Genomic DNA, 22,207 nt, shown 5'->3' with positions numbered 1-22,207 from the left:
TCCTTGAAGAAATAACCCAACTCGAATATTTTTAAATATTATCTTTTCATTTATTTAGATTCATTAATTTTTCATTTTCATTTCTCTTCTGTATTCCATACTCATTCAAATCTGTTCTTAATGCCCTTTTCCCATTTTTATATAATTTATCATTTGCCATGCGGTCTTTTTTTTTAATGCCAGACAGAGTGACTTTTATTCTTAGGTTTCATTAATATTACTTACTCTTGCATGCAATTATGTATTTGACTTTGGGTTTTTCTCTTGGTTTTCAGGGTAGATTTTCATTAATTTCATAAATGAATACGCTTTTCACATACATAACTACATATATATACATAGAATATACATATATATGTATATGGTAATTCTGAGAGAGGCGAAACATAACCGAAACAATAACGAAACAACAAAATCCAGCTCGTAACTACATATATATATATATTTATTTTGGGTGACTTAGCCTGGGTAAGCCCTATTAAGTACTATAGTACGCCTGATCGAGTTCAGTGGTAAATAATTTGCCGATATTCCGCATTTCCTTTTCTTCTCTCGGTTCGAAATCTCCAAAATTTTTACCCATCAAATCGCTTTCCCTTTTCGCTTCAATGTGTGGGTGTGTGTGTTGTGTGTATGTATGTGTTTCCTCTGTAGTTGTAGTTGTTGGTGAGCTTTTTGTAAATGTAATTGTATAAATTTCCAAAAAAAAAAAAAAAGGCTAACTGTTTGCCCAGTAACGCCAGCGTTACGTGATCTATATGTATATAATATCTCCCGATATTCTCCACTCGCTTGAAGTGCCGACTTGCGAAACGAAAGGACCCGTTTATTTCGGCATTTCAAGCGGCATGTCCTTTTCTTCCATTATTTTTTCTAACAACCGTCGTCGCCAGCGCACAATTTATGGTATTTTTTTTTGTATCCTTTTAGTATATTTTGTTTTGTTTTGTGTACGGTTTCAATCTTTTTTGTTTTGTATTCGTCTTTGGTGTTTTCTCATTTCATTATAGTACAAAACTTGCCATTTCAATATCGCTTGTATTATTTTCTCTCTCTTCTTTTTCTTTTTTTGGTATTTTTTGTTTAGTTTTGTGTTTTTTTCGGTATTTTGCCAAGTTTCTGGTATCTGGTTTAAGTTTTTTTTTTGTTGCTGTCGCCTGCTTTATATAGTTATAGATACATATACTGTAATATATATTTATGTATAGTTATTAAGTTACCTCAAAAAAAAGTTCTCATTTACGGCTAACAGCACAACAAACAGTTTTCATTTGGTTTTCCTTCGGCAACTTTACTCGTGATTCCCAAAAAATTTGGCCAACCTGTGCTACAAATGCTGATCTCTCGTTACCCATATAAATATTTACTTGCTTTTGTATATATGTATATATATATATATATATTCCTCTATGTAATTGGGTATCCTTGATGACACATGACGCTACATAACTCTATGTGTGCAATATATGCGTTAAATATATATATTGATATATATATATATATATATATATTAGTTTTTTTAAGTAGTTATATACACTGATATAATTGGCGGCACGTCAATAGGAAAAATCAGACAAAAAGTACAGGGAATACGCATCGAGTGCCTCTACTAGACGATTCAATTTCAGTCGAAAATTAAGGGAGGGGAAATGGAAAGGGGGTGGGGCTAATATAGATGCCTATATAACTTGCTGGTATCTTTCGGTTTTGCTTGGCATGTGTCTAACAATTACATTTAGATACTTTTCGATTTTCTTTGTTTTTTTTTTTTGTTTTAACTATAAATTGCTTGTTCTCATGGGGATGATTTTCTCTGGATGATGATTTCGGTTCGGACTTTAAGTTTATCGAATTACACATACACGTACAACATCTGGTTAGGTTTAAGTTTCAACTCGAGTATACATCAAATGTCCGTTACTGCATCATATATGCCTAGTATATATCTATATATGTTGCTATGCATATGCATATAAATTTAAATGTTCGGTTAATACTCTGGTAAATTACATATGTGTCGTACCAGTATCTCTCTGTTGGGGAATCTCTCTAGGGTTTTACATTCGGGCTCTATGGTTCTACGAAAAGACTTCACTCGCAGGGAAATTCGTGTTACAAATACAATATATATAGTAGTTCATTTTCTTCAGTTGCGTTTTTTTTCTGAGAGGAGAAAAAAGTCATTTGGTTTTGTTTGCTTTTTTTTGTTTCTTTCTTTTATTTATTTCACTCAATTTGTTAAAGTAGCTTTCGGTTTTTTTTTTGTTTTTGTTTAAGTTTGCCATGGACTTGCCGTCATTTTTGTTTTTGTCGCAACTATGGTTTAATTAATAATATATGTATGTAGGTAATATATCTGGCTGTATTTGCTGAAGGTTGATTAAGTTTCGAAAAAAGTAATTCTGAAGCGCACATTTACAATGCTGCTTAAATTGCTATAAAGTATCTTGTTCTTCAACTTTGCATCTCGTATTTGTTTTTTTTTTTAATGATATTTTTAGACCATCAAGGTTCCATTTCATTTCAATACATTTCATTCACATATCATATCATATCATATATATATATATATATTTGTTTAAAAAAAACACTATTTTATGCGCGGATCCTGCCCGCTTAAACACAAAAAGAAATGTATAGCACTAGGTCTGAAAAAATAATGTTTTTGGGTAATAAATTAATAACAATAAAACATAATATTAAACAATAGTTAAATTATGCGCGTTTATAATTTGGCCTGCCACATTGATCGATCCGCGCACCAGCGCCAGTATCGTGACTTTACATATGCATATAGTGTATATCTATATATGTATCTGTATAGGTTAGGTATAAATAATCGTATTATAGCCAATGACTTTTTCGGTTTATATCTTGTGTGTTTTTTGTGTGTTGCTTTGCTTTGGTTTCGCATTTGGAAAACTAAAAATTGCTTGTGCTTGAAGAGTCTTTTCTGGTGGTTTGTGGTTTGTAAATTGTGTGCTTTCGCTTTCTGCCAGTTAAGTTTGTTCACTAAATTCATCAATGCTCGCTCTCTTTCTCGTCCGAGTGTCTTGTCTCTTTCATTTTGAAATTGTGTGGCTCAGTAAGTTGCTTAGTAACTAGTAAATAATGATATAAGTAATATATAGCGAAAAATATTTGCGAAGACAGCGTTTGACATTATTTTCGGTTCATCTCTCTCTATTTTCTTCTCCCTTTCTCTTTCTCCTTCTCTTTTTCTTTTTTTCTGGAAGCAAATCAAATCGCAATTCAAATTGAAAATTGAAATGGAAATTCTTTAGCTAATTGTACAATAGTTTTTCCTTTCCTCCCATCTCTCCACTTACTTTCTTATTTATGTGTGTTTTTTGGCTTTGTTTTCATTTTAGTTTTAGTTTAGCTGCATCATTTGCTAGCCGCTTGATTTAAATTCGAGTCCAACATTTAAATTATTTACAAATAATATTAAAAAAAAATATTTATATCATATATATTACTATACAACTACAGTCTGGCTGTAGACTGTTCTTTTTTTTTTTGTTTGGGATTGGGGATTTAGATTTAGATTTATATTTTGCATTAAATGGTTTTAACTCGGGTGGCTTTCAATTTTGGTTTAATTCACTGGGATCTTACACTTAACATGGTTGTTTGTTTTGTTTTGTTTTCGCTTCTATCGCTGGGGTCTAAATCATAAAAAACTCCATATGTGTTGCTGTTATCGTTTATCGGTTATAAGTTAGATCTAACGTAATCAATCGAGTAAAATGAATCTGTTCGGGGCATGCAAAACATTCAAAACTTAAAAACTTCTCTTAAGCTAAGTCGTATTAATAATTTCTTTCCGTTTGGTTGGTTTTTTTTTTAATATTTCACTTTAGTCAATGGTTTAAAAGAGGGTAATTGGTTGGGGGCTTTTCCTCCGATTGATGATGTCCTTCTTCAGATGAACTTAACAAAAATCATTTGCCTACACATGCAACAAAAATCGTCTATATAATGGGGGATATTACTTTTTTGGGCGCTTAGGGCGGGAGTTTGGGTATCTTCTTAGTATTACTTATCAATTGGGTTTCTCATTACTTTTGCTTTGTCTTGGATTTAGTGTGTGTGTTTGTGTTTTTAACAATATGTAAGATTTCTCTTAGTTAGCTCTTCTCCTCATGCTCTTTTTTCAGTGTATTTTCAACATCAATCTCGGTGTTCCATTAAGTAAGTTCTAATTTCCTTTTTCGTTTTTCTCTAGGCTTTATAAGTTAAACGGTACTTTTGCTATTGCTGTTTGGATTTTTTGTATGCTTTAAACATTTGTTTAATATTTCTTTAGTTGGCTTTTTGGTTTTTTTTTTGTGTATTTTTTTTAAAGTTTTTTCCAAGAGTTTTTCTTTGTTTTTTTTTTTTGTAGTTTTTCGTTTTTGGTTTTTGTTTGGTTTTTGTGTGTTAATAGTAGTCACTAACGTAATAGGAAAAAGTTGTGAGCCTTTTCCTGTAATTTGCGATAAATTCCCACGACTCTCCGTCACATTCCACCGTGTTGCGGTTGGTTTTGGCAGCCACCCGTCCTAGGTGCCACGCCCCCGCCACCGCCTCCGCCCCCAGCCCCGCCCAACGCGGAGGCGGCTGTGGTTCCGGTGGTGGTGCTTTCGCCGCCACTCTCGTCGCCCTCCTCCAGTTCGGCGAGGTTCTCCTGGTCGGACTCCTCCAGGGTTACCTATTTGATAAATATTACAGAGTTAGTAGGTGCACATCATTCATTTAGGGTTGGAAATCACAACTGACATGGCTTATGTGGAGTGGGATATTACTGAGAATCTATAGAAATCAACGAACACCTCATAAACTCTCGATCTTATATATTTAATACTGTTAACATGACTTTAATTCTATATTTTACATGAGAACAAAATAATCGATATCGAATCAAATAATCGAAACGATCGTTACCAATGTGTGCCTTGTGATGCATTTCAACTAAGTACCTGTTTTTTTTACAAAGGTTCTATTAGTTACTGAAAGAATAAATTCGTTAAAAATATCTACATATATTCATTTTGAAGCATTTTCAATATTAAATCAATACAATTTCTTACAATGAAGATTACGTACCATTAAAAATAATTTAAATATATGTTTAATATCTTTATAATGCTTATAAATGTTACTTTACTTTCATTAAAAAAAATCAATTCTACACAAATTGGGGTTTAAAGTAAATTAAAAGAAGGCTAGATTATTAAGGGTTTTCTATAGATTTCTATGGCATTCGATTACATTAATCAGATATGTGAGTTACTAATGTACTCGATGTCCCCTTAATTGGGTCCCCATGTCAGCAATGGATTTCTTTATTACTCGGGGCCGGCTCACTTGAAAGCGTATCCTGTCCTCCTGCGGATTCTCATCGACCCCCGACGGCGGCGGCGAGGGCGGTATCATGCTCTGGTAGTAGTCTCTGTTCTCTTCAAGCGTGTCGAGTATGTCCTGGGCATCCGGGTGCACCAGGTCCGCCCAGGTCTCCCACAATGGGTGGACGATGTAGTCGATGAAGCCCACCTGCGACTTCTCGATGGTGGCGTTATGGCGATCGCACATGGGACTGATGTCCATGCCCGATTCGCGCTCCTTGTCGCCCTGCAGGAAGAACTCCTCCATGAGCAGGGCCACCCAGCGCTTGTAAAGCGGCAGCGGCTTGGTGGGATTGCTTAGATCGGCGCAGTGCACCAGATTCTCGAGCACCTGAAATGAGATAGGATATTAGTGGGTATTCTATCTAATAATTTAAGGGGGATCCTCTTACCTGTATGCGATCGGTGTAGTTGTCCAGCAGCAGGACTCCGGAGCCGGCCACCTTCTTGGTTTCCACCATTGTCTTCAGGTCGGCCAGCAGACTCATGTGCTTGGACATGTCCGTGGACAGCACAATATCAATAACCATTTTCCTCAATGTTTGGCGTTGTTTCCTGGGCAAGAAATACAAGGTTATTAGTATTAAGATATTACATTTTGGTATATATTATAAACTAAACAGGCAATTTAAAAATGTACTACATAAAATATTAAAATAGGTATTTAAAAGTCTTTGCAATAAAGAAAATTATTCTATATAATTCTATAGTTCTATATAAACTAAATGATTTAATAATGTAGTATATACTACAAATTAAACAGTATAAAATACACAGAAAAACATTTGAATGTCCTCATAAAAATGAAGTTGAATAACTAGCATTTACTTTCGAAAATTTAGTATATATTAAAAATTGAGCAGTAGCTTTTACGATTTTCACCAAGTTGTATTAAATAAAATAATATACGATATTAATATACTAATGAAAGCATTATAAGCCCTTGGCAATAATGCAATTTATTTGAATTTTAAATACAATATTACTGAAACCTTTAAAATCTTAACTACTTTTAATCCACATTTTTTATAGATACTCACTTTTGCATATTACAGAATATATCACATCCTTGATTTTGCAATAATTTAAAGGCAACAGCTAAATGATGATTTTCCAAAACAGATTCGTCATTGTACATTAATGCTAGTTCGGAACCTGCGGAATAATCGATCGATATTTTCAGTAATAAGAATGGGTATTAAAGGGAAATTTAAAGGGAAACCCACTTGAGTTAACCAAGAACTGATTGGTTAAGCCGGGATGATCAACATCGTGGATGCAAGCGGCGAACAGTGCCCCGCCCACCTCGAGCGGTGTGAAGACGCCCTCCAGCGCCGGTGTATTGAGTAGCACATTGGTGCTCTGGGTCACGTCGGCGGCATGCAGCGAATTGTGAAACGGATTGTCTTTGACGTAGTGGTCCTCCAGAGTAGTCATAAAGTTAAGAAAAGTTTTCGGTGGTATCATAAGACTGGTCAGTAATTCTCTACTCTGTTGGGGGTGAAACAAAAATGGGGGAAAAAATTAGTCAAATATTATTTATAGATTAAAAACTTATGTCTAACTAGGTATATCGATATATAGATATGGTATATCTATAAGAAGTTTTTTTTTAACTAAACAAAACCATTTTTTTGAATAAAAAAAATCTTTTTTTTAAATATGATAGATTATAAGAAGAGTCCATACAAAATAAATCTTAAGTATTTGTTTAAGCTTTTGAATATAATAATGCATTCTTTTCAATGCTATTCAATAAAACTGTAAGGGGTTTCTGGAGAATTAAAACAATATTTTAATATTTATTTGAGGACTGCTTTAAGACATAATTAGAAAATATATGGGACTTTTTGAAGACAATTTAAAAAATATTCGAACAGTTTTTAGTCATTTGTTAAATTGGTTAAAGCTAAACCATAAGCTATCCGAACTTTTTAAGGAAAATTAATCAAAATCTGAGGCTTTTAAAAAAATATTCGATTAGCTTCGAATACATTTTTGAAAAACAGCATTTTCTGAACATATTTTTTAAATTTCTGAAAATATAGCAGAACCTAAAGACTATATATTTTAGAATTCAGCAAGTTTTGATTTCTTAGTTTATGGGCATACACAAACCACTTGATCCCACTTCCCTAAGTACATTTACTTCCACTTAGACCGCTTTCACGCACCTGAAATATGGTGTATGCCACACAGGTGAGTGGCCGGTTGACGCTGAACTCGCCGATGCTGAATATCTGGATGCCCCAGGTGTCCAGCTCGCCGAGCAGGGTGCCCAGCTCGTTCTCCCTGGGCGTCTCCACACCGAAGGTGGGCAGCCGTTCGCCGGTGAAGCTGTTGGTGTGCGAAAGGGGCCGCTTCACGCCGCTGATCTGCGACATGGGCGGGCCGCGGGGGGAGCGGGAGCGGGCGTACTGGCCGGCGGACTGCTGGCCGGCGGCGGCATTGGCGGCCACCAGCTCCGGATTATCCTCCACGCGCAGCGACGGCAAGTCGAACTCCTGCTGCTTGTCTGTGGAAAAAATGAGAATAAAACCGAGTCAAATAATTGTTTTGGTAATTTTTTTAAAAGTAAATTTATTTGTTTAATATATAACATAATAATTTTAAATAAATTATTTAGAAATATAAAACATACAGATAGGTTTCTGGTTTTAACTTCAAATATTTCGTTATTATATATTTGTTTGTATTATAGCCATGTTAGAAGCTAATTTAACTTATTTTAGCCAAAAAGACTCGTATTTTTTTTAGGGGTTTTTCAATCGTATAATTACTTTTTTAAGGAACATTTATTTTTTGACCAATTTTCGCTTTTTTTAAAAGAGGTTACATAATTTTTTGTATCAAGTATACGCAAAATTCCAAATTAATAAAAACTGCAATGAATTCAAGGCACAGCGAAACATACTTAAATGTAATATGAAATCATTGGATTTACTACGTTATTTTTCAGTATACTATATTTAGGTTTCTTGAAAATAAAGTAAAGCCTGTTTTAAGCCCCAGAAAATATCTTTTAATTTATAAAATCGACTAAAATTATATACCAGCCGCATTGTGCCTCAGTAAGCCAAGACAAACAGGCATAAGTATATCATCGCCTGCCAGAAACACACATGTGCCAGGGAACATCACCCCCGGCAGTATCTGCATCTCTATCTATATCTATATCTATATCTATATCTATATCTATAGCTATGGCTATGGCTATATACCCATCTGAATGGAAAATGAAAAAAATGGGGGCCAGGGGATGCAGAGATGTGGGGCAGCGACCCAAGTCCTTCAACTCGCATTTCTCAGGGCCTTCTTACTCGGTGCTTAAACAGCCATATAAATATTCAAGCGTTCGACGGCAAACAAGCAAAACTTTTGCAGTTTCCCCATTCAAAATTTCATTGCCTACATTTTGGGGCCGCCTTAACCCTTTGGGGCCCCCTTTCCACACACACACATACACACGATTGTTTGTTTGTTTGTCGTTGTTTTCGGCCTGAAGAGCAAATTCAAATTGCCTGTGCATAAATTAATATTCATTTCAAATTCCAAATTGCGTTGAATTTTTGTTTGCCGGTAAAAACTTAAAACTACAAATGAAACATAAATAACCAGGCAATGGGAAAAGGTTGGGTCTTCTCTTGTTGTTTTTAGAGGCAGTATGTTGGGTTTATTTGCCGATGACGTATTCCTTAAAAGTGACAGGATTTCGTCCTTTTAATGGTAGTAATTCTTAGCTGTCGCACAAGGACATTTGTAGTTTAATCTGAGTATTAAAGCTGGATTTTCCTTTTATTTTTCCCTTCATTTTTTTTGCCAACTCCATCAGCTTGGCAACCCATAAATACTCTCGAAAAATTCCTAATAATTTTTTTAGCCCGTCGGCAAGGGTTTCCTTTTTGTTTTTCACTCACGACACTTTTTTTTAGCCAGGGACTGGAATATCTTTTAAGGCGAAATGAATTCACGTGATGTGTCTGCGTGGCAGCATCTTGTTTTGCATATGCTTTCTTCACTTTCTCTTCTGGATTCCCTTTGCTATTTTCACCGTTTCCCAGGGCGATTTTCAGGTGTTGAAATCTGTTTTTCTCCGCCATCATTTTTTGGGTCGCTTTTTTCCCCTCTATACCATTCTTTTTTTTTTTTTGACTTTCGAGGTCGAGGCTTCTGTTTCAAATGAAGTGTTACAAATGGACATTAGGCAGTCGTGTGTGTGTGTGGGGGGTTTTTTTCTGCTGTGTGTATCCCCCAAATGCGATTTTATGCTTGATAAACTACGGCAACAACAAGTTAGTTGGGTTAGGCCTGAAAATTCTAGTGAAAAGGTAGCCTTAGCTCCCGAGAAGGTCACTTTATCCCCCCGAATCGGTGCGTCCTCTATAAGACCCCCTCTTTCACTGGGTGCCCAGTGAAGCAGAAATATGGACAAATGTGCAAATATGCCCGATATCCTTTCCCTCCCTCTGCCCCTCTGGTATTTTTTCTGCGCTTTCAACTCTTTTTTATTTTTTTTTTTTTTTGGTATTTTTTGTTTTTTTTTTGACTAGGTGCGGCCCCTTTGTTTGGTCACGCCCATCGCCCAGTTTGCACAGAAAAAATAGAAAACTGATCGGAAAATTCTTTACTTTTCCGAAATCACATTAAATCTAAGGCACGATATACATATACACCGTAAAATATTTCGAAAGCATTTCAAAAACACCTTTTTCATCTCAAAATATTAAAAAAAAAAATTTTTTTAGGCCTATTTTAATAAAACCTTCGGTTACAAAAAAAAAGAAATACCTTCTTTATAACAAAGAACAATTATTAATATATAAAAGTACACAATAAGTAATAATTTTTTTTAAATATTAAATTTTTTAGCAATTAAAAAATTTTCATTTTTTTCATTAACTATAATAAATGAAAACTATAACTATAAACTATTTTTAATGATTATTTTTAGCCGTGCAGTCACTTTTTAACCCTCGAAAAATGTTCCCGTTCCCGCACAAAGTGCCACAAAAGTGGCTTTGGTCTGAATAAAAGTAGAAAAGTGGAAAGTGGCAGCGGGAAAGTGCGCCGGCCGGGGGCAGGGGAAAACTTTTTGGGGGAAAATGGGGGACGTCGACAACTGTGGGCGTGCAGAGGTCTTCGCTTTGGGGGCTTGGCTCGCAGGTTAAACAATGAAATTTCCACTTCATCTGTTTTTATGCTGCTCTGCATAATTTAATTTTGCACTTTCAATTCAAGAAAAAAAGGGGGGAAATTGAATGAAACAGCGACATCGACATCGACTTGTTTTCCCCAACGAACTTGCTAACAGTATTCCCTATCATTAATGGATTGATAAGTATTTTCTAAACACTGGCTTTAATAATTTCTCTAAAATGTTCTATTACCGTATAAAAAATAAAAATACATTTTTAAATATATTTAAGTATAGTTTTAATATGTTCAACTGGTTTCAGGGTATAGTTTGTTCGACCTTTTCTACAGCGGTTCAAATCCATGATTTGCATAACTTTTGCTGGCATTTTTTCGCCCTAATTTGTTGGCCATGGAGATGGAGATGGATGGCTGGTGGCCTCAGCTACTTGAACTCTATTCTTTCGCCTTTTCCCGCCGCTGTGGTTAATGCGATTTTATTGCATACTTTGCTGAGCAAAGCGGCTAGAAAAACTACAAAAAAAAAACAATACAAAAACAAAGAAGGAACAGGAGGAGCAGCCTGAAACAAATTGCAGCCAACTAAAGTTGAATTCCGCAAAGCATCTTGAATAACTTTGGAGGGGGGGGCTTTGGTGGGTTAAGTCATAGTTTCTGGCATAGATGACGAGGCGGAATCGCAAATAAGGGGTAAACACAATTGGAAATCCAGAGGAAATGATTCGAGTGTTGGGATTGTTGAGCAATTGTTTTGCAAAAAAGTTTGCCATCCATCTTGGGTGGAAAATGAGTTCCATCTTTAGATATATCGATTGGGGGATCGGAATTGGTACATAAAGACCCTTGATGCGATGCAAAATGGTTGAGAAAGTGTTATGCGAATTCAAGTATAAAGTATGCTAATTTCATTTGTTTTCACAATAATAGCACTGTTCAGTATTTTCTAATAAATCATTTAGATTCTATTGCTTTTCAGTCAGTACTTGAATTGATTCTTTCAGTTTTCATAGATTCTATTTAGTATCTTACTATTTATGCATCGTCACTCACCCAAAAATGTGGAACAAATGTACTCGGAAATCTGATTTCCTGATCTGCTGGACTCGCTGAAGTGTGACAGCTCCTTGTTGAGCATGCGTTTGAACTGGAATTGGAAAAAATGGGGAATTTTAGATATGAATTTGAATACTATTTTCCTTAGCTCGAACATGGGGACACTTAATAAATAATTCTAAAATGTTATGGGTAATAGTACTCAGATATACATTTGTAAATTTCTAGTTGATTGCCCTTTTTACACTCTACTGAAATTTTTTCGTATTATTATAATCTTGGCTTTAAAATACAATAATCGAAAAGTGGTATATTTAAAAAAAAATCTATATAATCGAACTTTGAATATCAATATATGTACTTAGTTATACTCTCTTGCTTAAAACATATATGCTATCTATATGTTGTATTTTTATAAAATCGATATAAACGATCTCTGTATATCGATATCTTTAGTCATCATCTCTAATTCAAAATAACTAAAGATTTCATGCAAAGTTTTTGGTTTACATTAGGGATCCTATAAAATATATACCTCTATAATAATATCGATATATATATATTTCCCTATAGAAAGCTAGCTTTATATATCGATAACTTTTTGTAAAACATCATTGAATATGCCCTTTACAAAAGATTTTCCCCCAGTTCGAGTTAGAGAAATTTGGATCGTATAGCCTACCTTGAGCGAGGCCATGTCGGAGACGCTGCGATGGGTCTGGATGGTCTCCAGCTGGTCGAGGCACCAGTCCAGCTCCTCGATGGTGTCGGTGGCCAGGCGGGTGTAGGCCTCCTCGCCCTGGGACAGTGGGGCTCCCGAGGGATTTCCCGATCGGGAGGCCGACGAGGATTGGTTGGGCCGCCTGGATCTTGATGGATTAATACACAGTTTCCCCACACACACACACACACGCACAGAGATTATGGGAGGGGGAGGGGGGTAATGGGTGGGGGTTTTTAAGGTGCAAATACAACAAACAAACAAACAAAATCATCAAACAAACAAACGAATCAGCAAACAATCGAACAAACATTTAAGGGAGCATGGTTAGCAAATATGGAAATGATGGTGATCAAATTCAAAAAATGTATATTTCAAATAAAATTGGGAAATGGGGAGTATGGAATATGGAATATGGAATACGGTAGCATGGTGTGGGTGTGGTGAAGAGAGAACACAACATTTAGATTTGTGGTTTTGCGAAAGTATCGGTGACACACATATAGACACATATGCAAAATGGTTAAATGAGAGAGAGAGTTAGAGAGAGAGCGAGAGAGAGCGGAAGAAAGAGAGAAAAAATATTTATATTTGTGAATTTTCGTAATTTTTCGGGGCACGGGGGCTAAACTTTATATTTACAGCAATCACTGCATATCAGGGGTGTCTTTCTGGGGGCCTGCACGGGGTTAAGGTTAGGTGTTACGTGTTTTAACCCATTTTCTCAAGGGGTACATTTTTCTTGCAGATTTTCAACACAAATAAATACTTAATTTAAAAGTATTAGAAAGGTTTTAAAATTATAGTTTTGAAAATGTTATTTTGTTTTTAAAAATACATTTGTAATATAATTATTTGTGTTCTTTGTGATTATTTTGGATATTTTTAAATTAGAAACAACTTCCAGTTTATACAAATGTATCATAAAAATCAGTAACCTTTGCCTTGGTACTTAAAATATTGGTCAAAACCCAGGGAAAATAGATTAAAACATTTAGTAATTAGTGGTTAATCACATATCAAAAACAACCAACAGCGAGCAGCAATCGACAAGACAACAAATTCCCGGTTGAACAACCCAATATGCTATTGTTCTTAAGAAAATCAACTTTTCATATGTAGCCTTCTCAATAGAAATGTTCGCTAAATTTAAGTTGTGCGCCATGGATATATTCCTGGGAAAAAAAAATTCATATAAAATTCTTTTTCTGTCCCAGTTGTTTTGGCGATACACTTGTTGTATTTTTGGCACATTTTTGGCGTCATTATTGCAAATGTACGGGTGTTAAACGTGGGCTGAGTGGGTGTTGTGTACCTTCAACCTTTCGTAGGGTTTTATTTATATCTCCCATCTATATCTATGTCCATATCTATTTTTAATTTTCATACATATATATATAAAAGTATATTTTCATGGACCGACCGACCATCAAAAGTTATTGTTAGATGAGAGTGTGATTTTGTTTGTTGTCATTGTGGTCGCTGCTTTTGATTAATTAAAGTGTGAGACGACAAAAAAAAAAAAACACACACCAAGACCAGAGAGAGAGTGAGTAGGTTAAGGCGAGCAGAGAGCAGGCAGCAGCACACATAGGGGTTAAGGGGGGTTAAAACAGAGTGAGATTTCACATATTTTTTTTTCGGGGTCAAGTACATTGTATATATAGTACACAACAAATTGAATGCCTCCGGAAGGTTAAGGGGGGTGGTGGTTAAGAGTTAAGAAGGGGGTTTAAGTGGCTATAGAAGGGGGGGATGGGGCCTTGTTAAGGTCACAATACACTTACTTGTTTGATGCTGGAACATTTGTCAGACTTAATAAATTGTTGCGCACTGAACGTAAGCTGGCTAAAATTTGGGCGAAAGGCGTCACAATGAGATCCTCGCCATGGCTGTAAAAAAAGATAAAATAGGGAAAACATAGAAAATTGTTAGTAAACATTTCAATTTATATCCAGTTAAATTATGCCTCGTTTTAAGCGAAAACAAAGAAAAGAGAAGCGGTGTATGAAACATGCAAATGCTACAAATGTGTTACCCTTTATAAAATAAACTAAATTACTACAATTTTATTAATTACTAAATATTGCTCTGTGATTTTTTGCATAATTTTAAAAGGGATGTTTTAACACTTAAAATTTAAATAACTAATAAAAAAAAACTTAACATCTTTTGGATAAATTTATGTGCATACTTGTAAAAATTATAAAAATGTATATATTTTTAATAATACATCCTATGGACCTTAGTAAAATACTTTTGGCTGTATAGACTTTCTTTAATTCCTTTTACAACAATTTCAAATCCCATTTTCGAGCGCACAATAAACACCTTTTGATTAACTAATGATGTTTTCCACATTAGTGTGTAATTTCCCATAATAATCGCAAAGTGTGTTTGGAAATCTATAAAAGTCGGCCAACCAAATCCTCTTACATCGTACAAGTTTCGGAGGTTCTTTGATGCATTGCCAAAAGCAGCGAAAACAAGACCATAAATAAACACCAAGAATTTTAAACGAAAATTTGCTAATTTTTTAAATTTGTTTTTCCTTTTTATTCTGTATTTTGTTGAAACTATTTAATTTGTGTGGCATTCATTTTGAGTAGAATTTAAATGGCAAAATGTTGTGGAAATTGGAAACGTTGCTCCAAAAAGGTCAGTGAATGTACTCAAATAGAAGGGAAAAAACGAAGACAAGTAAAAAAAAGGACGCCATGGCGACGGCCAAGTTTTGGTTTTTATCCTCCGTTTCCTTTTTTTGGGCAGTTGAAAATTCCACAGAAATTGTGGAAAACATTCAGAAGGAAATCGCGATGGGAGGACATCGAGGGCGGGGGCGTGGCACATGGGCCGAACTTTTCTCCTTAGCCACTTGGCTCGGAATTTTCGCTGTGCGCCAAAAATAAAACAAAAGGAACCCGAAAATTAAAGAAGAAAAAGCAAAAATCGAAATGGGCAAAAAAAAAAACGAGGAGAAACGAAAAACGTTGACAAACAAAAAATGGCATAAATTAATAATAATAAAAAATGAAACGCTAAATACATATAGACAGTTGTATGTGTATGTATATATAGATTAAGTTGTGGGGGCGTTCACGTCGGTGACGCCACAAATTGGGAGACAAATTAAACGCAGAAACGTGGAATGGCGCCAAAGAAATAAAATTTAAATTAATTGAAAGCAGAAACTAGAGGTCCGACTAAATAATATTATATTGAAATTCAGTTTGCAGTACAAAATGTTGAAGTTTACTTGTCAATTTATTTAAAATAAATTAGGGTTTAATTAAAAGACAAGGCCATAAAAGTATGAACTGAATTTCTGGAGAATAATTTTAAAAAATAAAATGTATTTTGAAAGGTAAAAATATATTTAGTGTTGAATATATTTCAGTTACTAGATTTATTCCTCATATATTTTAAAGGTTTTTAGTTGCTTTCGTCACTAGTTAATTTTATTTCTTACAGTATTTACTGTTTTAATTTTTGTATACATTACTAAATAAACAAAAAAAATTTAACCATTTTTGATTTACATTTTAATGAATGTTTTGAACAATATTGTTAGCTAAATTTAATTTACTAGATTTATTTCTCATATCTTATAAAGGTTTTGAGTTGTTTTTGTCACTAGTAAAATGTATTAACTACAGTATTTACTGTTTTAATTTTTGTGCATGAATATAGTTTTTTTAATTTCTATATAACCATTTTCTGTTACCATATTACTGAATGTTTTGAACAACATTGTAAGCCAAATTTATTAACCAGATGTATTCCCCATATCTTTCAAAAGTTGAGTTGTTTTCGTCACAAGTTAATTATATTACTTACAGTAGTTAATATTTTTATTTTTGTGGCTGAATTAAATTACTATATAAACAAAATATATAGCCATTTTCGGTTAACACTTTACTGAATGTTTTAAACAATATTGCTCGCCAAATGACCAGACAATGAAAATCAAAAAATATGAGCATGAAAAATGCCATTGTGTGGGATCTCGAAGTATGTAAAACTGACCTCCTTTGGGTCCATAAGCACAACAATAAAAACACACAAAAGTGGCTAATTTACAGGCTCCGTGCTTTCATTTCTTTTCTTTTTTGTTTTTGCGGTTCAAACTCACATTTCTGGCCACTTTTCTCACTTCCCTCATCGGCTGTCTCACGATATTTGCTTAACACACTTCTGTTTGGTTTGCCTGACTTTTGGCACGTAGCATATATGGCATATAGCATGGAAATCGCTCTGAAAAATCGTGCCAGACATTATCCATCGTTAAACGCAAATGATTCTGGAAAATGGCGGGAAAACCAATCATTGTCCCAAAAAAACAAATGGTTTCGTCTGGCCTTTGTACTCGAAGGAAGAACTCTCTTGATGGTTAATTTTTTTGTTGACACTGATTTGTCATTTCGTTTAAAAAAAATTTTAGTACGTCCACCCCAGAATATTTATTGTTATTTTTGTGCCATCTCCCCTGCTATTTTGGTTTATTAATATTGCGACGCATTTTCAACACGCCCCCAATTGACAAGGCGTCGCCTCTTTAGTTGAAAACACAGCGTGACTCATCAAAAGTGTAGTAGGTAAATAAAAAAAAAATAAATATAGAGTGACAATAGGGAGGTAAGCCAATTAAGAATAATTTTTAATTAAGAAGAGTCTCATAAATTGATTAAGAACTATATGACACTCAGATACCATTTAAAATAAGAAACTATTAAATTTCATTTTAATATAGAAGTGATTATAAATAAGGGGTTATGGAAGTGATTATAAAGAAGTGATTATAAAGGAGTGATTAAGTGGCAGGAAAAACATTCAATTTTACTTATAATATTTAACAGAGAAAACCACCATGTCGAAGAGGCACAAATTCTTTAAAATTGGACACCTCATTTCACAGTTCTATTACAAATTTGTTCACTTTGACATCCACTAAAAGCCCAATGACAAATGTATAGAATTTTCTCTAAAATGGAACTACTCATAAAACTCAATATCCTAATAAAACAATCCAAACAATTTTTAAGCCTAAAAATGTAAAACATTCGCCGAAAAACTAGATATAGGTTCTGGGAATTTGGGTGACAATATTTTTGAAAGGTAATGACATTTAAAGTGAAATGAAAAGCTTTTTGCTTAAGGCTTTTTTTTCACAGAATAAACAGAGGGAATTCCCGCAGTACATTGGCAATAAATCTCTAATGCAAAATAACTCAATAAAATTTCAATTAAAATTTATAATAAATACAGCAGATACAAATGGTATATGGGTGCATATATATAGAGAACTTAGGCCCAGCCAATATATTGGCATAGAAATATGCGATAGAAATAAACGCAAACCATAGATCATAATTAATGGAGGCATATATAGAAACACGCGGCTTGTTGGTTGTCATTAAAATTGGAATATAAATATGTGTATTTAGTTATTTGCCGTATTTTCGATATATACGTATCATCTCTATGGAGGTGTATATCTGCAGAGGAGGCGAACTATTTTGAGAGGTGGCCATAAATGGCCCTGTGATCAGGGATTATATGTTCCTTTGGATATGTATACCTGCGCTGCGACTTAATGGAAAACATGTTGTCCCGATCGTTCAGTATGGTCACAGCCAGATCATCCTGCATTATCGAGGGTATCATGTTGAAAAAACTGTGCACTCGCGGCAGCGATTGCGATCCTGCTGAGTTTTTGTTAAGCATTTTTCTGGATTTATGCACAGATTACCAATTAACAAAAAAAAAAAAATACACAATGTTTATAAGATAAATAGAATTAACAATCACTTTTGGCCCACTTGGGCCCACTAGTTGGAAGTTCTTTTGCCTTCGCTCGATAAAAGTCTTTTGAGTCGCCTGTTTATTTAATTTTTTTCTGTGATTGAAGCAATCGGTTTGCTGTTTTCCTTTCGTCGCTGGTGTTTTTTGAAATTTCCGCGGCTTGTTTGAGATTTTTTCGAAATTTCCACGAGCAACCGCTAAACGAGAATGAAGCGCGTCCCGCGGCAGAAAAATACAGAAAACAGAAAGCACAGAGGCCAAACACACGAAAAAGAAAAATTATAGTAGACGAGTCTCGCGAGAGCAGAGCGCACAAATTATATTCAACTTAAAAATGAAAAAATGAAAAAATATTCCTACTCGTCGCTCGTGAGAGCTTGTATTTTGTATTTTCATTTCGCGTAAGATTTCAGCTTGCTTTTCATCTTCATCAGGCAAACAGCATTTGCTCAATTATTGGCATACAGGGGCCTTATAGCAAATATTATTATCTAATAATTGAAACCTAATTTACGCTTTAAAAGTTTAAAATATCGTCAAGCATTTATTTCTACCGAAATGCATATATATAATATATTTACTCAAACCTAGATGAACTACTAAATTAAATGTAACAAACTCATAAATCTTATTTAATTTAAATTATTGGCATTCAGGGTGTATATCTATCTAGTATATCTAATGAATAATGACTAATTTTTGAATATTTTTTTATCGTTTGATAATTACAAAAAAAAAACGCTATATCAATGCTATTTTAAATTTAAATTAAAAAAAAATAACTATAAGATTTCTAAAAAAAAATTCAACAAACTTAACAATCCCATTTAAAGTGGAAGGCTTTTATTAGATACATTTGAAATACCTTTATAATATTTTCTGCTTGATAAATATACCATTTGTATTTACCAATTTTAGGAAAAAAAAAGATTTTAAAATTATAATAAATTATAAATAATAATAAAAAAAGGTTAATGGCCAAAGAGTGTTAGGTAGAGCTACCTATATCATTTTCAGAGCACCCTGTATGGGGAATACGTCCTTGCCTGGCACTTCATCATCATCATTATCATCGGCAACGCAACTACAGCCATCATGATCATCGCAATGATGAATATTCCGAATGAGAAGATATAGCTGACGCTCAAATAATTTAATTTTCATTTGCAGAGCTCCCCTCTTTTTGCTTTTTCCATCGCACTTACCTACGCTAATGTTTAATAAATTCCCCCTCTGCGTTTTTTTCTGTTTTTGTTTTTGTTTTTGCTTTTGCCTTCAATGGCTGGTTAATATTAATAGTATTAATATTCTTGTTGTTGTTGCTGCTGCTGCTGCAGCTGTTGGCATTTGATTAACGCTCATTAGCGTCAACAACAACAATTTTTAAATACGGCAATTATTTTAATATCTTTCGCATGATAGAGGCAAAATGTTATAGAATGAAGAAAACGAGAGCGTGCGGAGAAATTCTTGAGGGAAAAAAAGAGCATGGTATTACAAGAATTCTAATTATAAATTTTGGGACGAGCGAATTTTTTAATTTTTACCCACGCAGCACTTAAAAGCCGCTAACTGGGTAATAGGCCCACATTACTCATACGCAGCGTGTGCCGAAATGGGATTTAAAATGGCTCTGCATTTATTGGCTTGACTGAGCGAATTATTGCAGTCTTTACATAGCTTTCACGGTTTCTAATCGCTACACTTGGGGAAAATAGTAGCTCTATTTTTTAGTGTTTTATTAATACAACGAAATTTTATTTTAATAAAGGATTTCTTGCCTTTTTAAAATTATTTTTCGATGCAAGCAATTCGATTTATTTGAGTTCTTATTTTTTCCAGTGCATTCCTAAACAAAAGCTCAATCTAGTCAAGTGCCTAGGCATTTCGGATAAACACTCTATGGGGGGAATATCTGCGGGCATTAGTCTTAATCTGACTGCAGCCAGAGATTTATGGGATTTATGCAATCAAACAGTTGCTGGCCACATTTCACATTTAGAATAAGCTGCCTTGAGAACTAGTCAACTATAACAATAACCGCTTGAAAAGCCCATTAAAATGTATAATACCTAAACCAGCTTTTGCCGGTCTTGATGTGTTTGGGGTGACCCTGGCAATATTAATCTTTTTCTATACTGCACATTTTAAAAATTAAAGAAAAAAATTAGTAAAATAGTAATAATAATAATAAAAAATAATTTTCTGTCTTGGTTACAACATTTTGAATAAGAAAATAAAAATATTTTATATTTTGTTAACATAAAAAAATATATCCTGATATTCTCAATTATTTTCAAAGTTTGGTTTATATAAAAATCAAATACTTATGTTAGGGTATTTTGCACATTTTAAAGATGCCAAATGCTTCTTTTTTGAAAGGTCTTGGTGGAGGTTAAAAAAAAAGTGTCTGTCGATCGGGGAAATATTTTATTTTTAGTCCCTTTCTCGTTTTGGCCATATCATGGAAGAATGCACTCCGAGCTGCCGATATTAAAGCACTTAATTTGCATTTCACTTTTGGCTCAGCACAGCCATTTTCCATTTTCCGTTTTCCCCAGCCAGCCTGCCATTTCCATGCCACACACACACAACGTGCTATAAAAAGGAATTTCTATTTTTTTTCACCGCTGGGTGTGAATGACAAATCTGCAATGTGCAATGCATTTTCCCCATATATATATACGTGTATATAATATATATATGGTCTTACATATATGTGTATTAAAGCTAAAATTATGTGCCCGCAATCACGAGCACTCACAGCACTCACGAATCATATTCAGGCACTCACAGTTTATTTTCTTCTATATATATATATACAATTTTTTTCCGAGGCAATTGAAACGCTGCTTGCAGAGCAAATTTAATGCACGGGAAAAATGTATTTTATTTAGTTGAAGCAAAGGCAAAAGCAGAAGCATTACTCTTCTGCTGCTGCCTCATCTTGAGCCATATTTTATGGGTTTTTCGCTTTGGTTTTGGTCTGGTTTCGTGTGCCAGCAGCGGGCATTTCTTCTTGGGTGTCACGCTGCGTATGAATAATGTGAGGAACGGACGCGCGCGCGTTACGTTACGTTACGTATACGCCCGGTGCGACGGCACTGCATGTGGCAAGTAGACTGCGACCGCAACGGGGGACTTTCGGTAGAGAGTTCCCCTTGATTGACTTCTGTCAGCAATTATTCCATTTTATTTATATTCCCTATATATGTTTTTTTTTCGGTTTATTTATATATTATATATTTTTTGGGCCTTGGCACTTGGGGACAGGAAATAGGAAATGTTTTTCATATTTAAATTAGCTTGGCCTGCACTCACAGAACACCCCAGATGTCCGCGTCATTCGGTCGGTGTGTGAAATTCCCCTGCAACTCGTGACTTGCCGAAGACAAATTGAAATGACTCAACGGACATGACCAACATGTGAGCCAGTTATGACTCGAATGACGTATTTTCCCGAGACAGGGAAAGTTCAGAGTTCGCTGAACCCGCAGAAGACAAGTTATTTTCCGTTTTTCTTAGAAAGAATAGTACCGAAGCGCATATTTCAAAGTCTAAAGAGGCCAGAAACCATTTAAACTTAAAAAATAAATAAAAATAGGTGGCGGAAAATGTTTATCTAATACGGATATATTTTTAAAAGATATACATATTGAAATAACGAAAAATAATTTTTCATAAAAGTTCCTTTACTTTTATATTTACAAATTGTTTTAATGGTTGTACACCAATATTAATTTAGCCTAATGCTTATGTTTTGAAATTGAAAAAAATAATATTTTAGACAAATAAATATAAACTTATTAAAAATAATTTAAATAAACTAAAGTAGATAATGAAAGATATAATCGAAATTCTTGAAAAGTAGTTTATACCATAAGATCTTTCTTAAAATATGTTTTTCATACGTTACCGCTGTTGTATTATATTCCATTTAACGTACCCAGTACATATAATTATTTAATCTATCAAACATGCAAACAATTAAATGCAAATTTCAGGACCAAGACCATAGCAAACCAATGAAATGCGAGTGCAACGAGTGGATAAAACAGCCACAAATTACCCTTATGAAATCCAAAATGAA

General features: G+C 34.3%; 1 protein-coding gene across 11 annotated transcripts in view; it reads right to left on the bottom strand.

The window, feature by feature from the left end:
- Window positions 1-1,064: 1,064 nt before the first annotated feature.
- Window positions 1,065-22,207, bottom strand: part of LOC119556407 (cAMP-specific 3',5'-cyclic phosphodiesterase) — a 128,781-nt gene continuing 107,638 nt past the window's right edge. For 5 of the 11 annotated variants that reach the window (XM_037868594.1, XM_037868598.1, XM_037868596.1 and 2 more), the window contains 9 exons: window positions 14,103-14,207; window positions 12,277-12,463; window positions 11,592-11,685; window positions 7,562-7,902; window positions 6,614-6,878; window positions 6,428-6,542; window positions 5,780-5,942; window positions 5,350-5,718; window positions 4,502-4,693 (listed from right to left, as the gene is read on the bottom strand). In XM_037868594.1, coding sequence (XP_037724522.1) covers window positions 4,502-4,693; window positions 5,350-5,718; window positions 5,780-5,942; window positions 6,428-6,542; window positions 6,614-6,878; window positions 7,562-7,902; window positions 11,592-11,685; window positions 12,277-12,463; window positions 14,103-14,207 — 1,831 coding nt within the window. Of the gene's footprint in view, window positions 4,694-5,349; window positions 5,719-5,779; window positions 5,943-6,427; window positions 6,543-6,613; window positions 6,879-7,561; window positions 7,903-11,591; window positions 11,686-12,276; window positions 12,464-14,102; window positions 14,208-17,893; window positions 18,311-22,207 lie in introns of those variants that run through there. The other 6 variants (XM_037868595.1, XM_037868593.1, XM_037868597.1 and 3 more) reach the window with 4 other exon arrangements.

Source organism: Drosophila subpulchrella, chromosome X (assembly GCF_014743375.2).
Source record: "Drosophila subpulchrella strain 33 F10 #4 breed RU33 chromosome X, RU_Dsub_v1.1 Primary Assembly, whole genome shotgun sequence".
In the NCBI taxonomy this organism is placed as follows: Eukaryota; Metazoa; Arthropoda; class Insecta; order Diptera; family Drosophilidae; genus Drosophila; species Drosophila subpulchrella.
The sequence above is the reverse complement of the archived record's forward strand: the minus strand, read 5'-3'. Positions and strand labels throughout refer to the sequence as shown.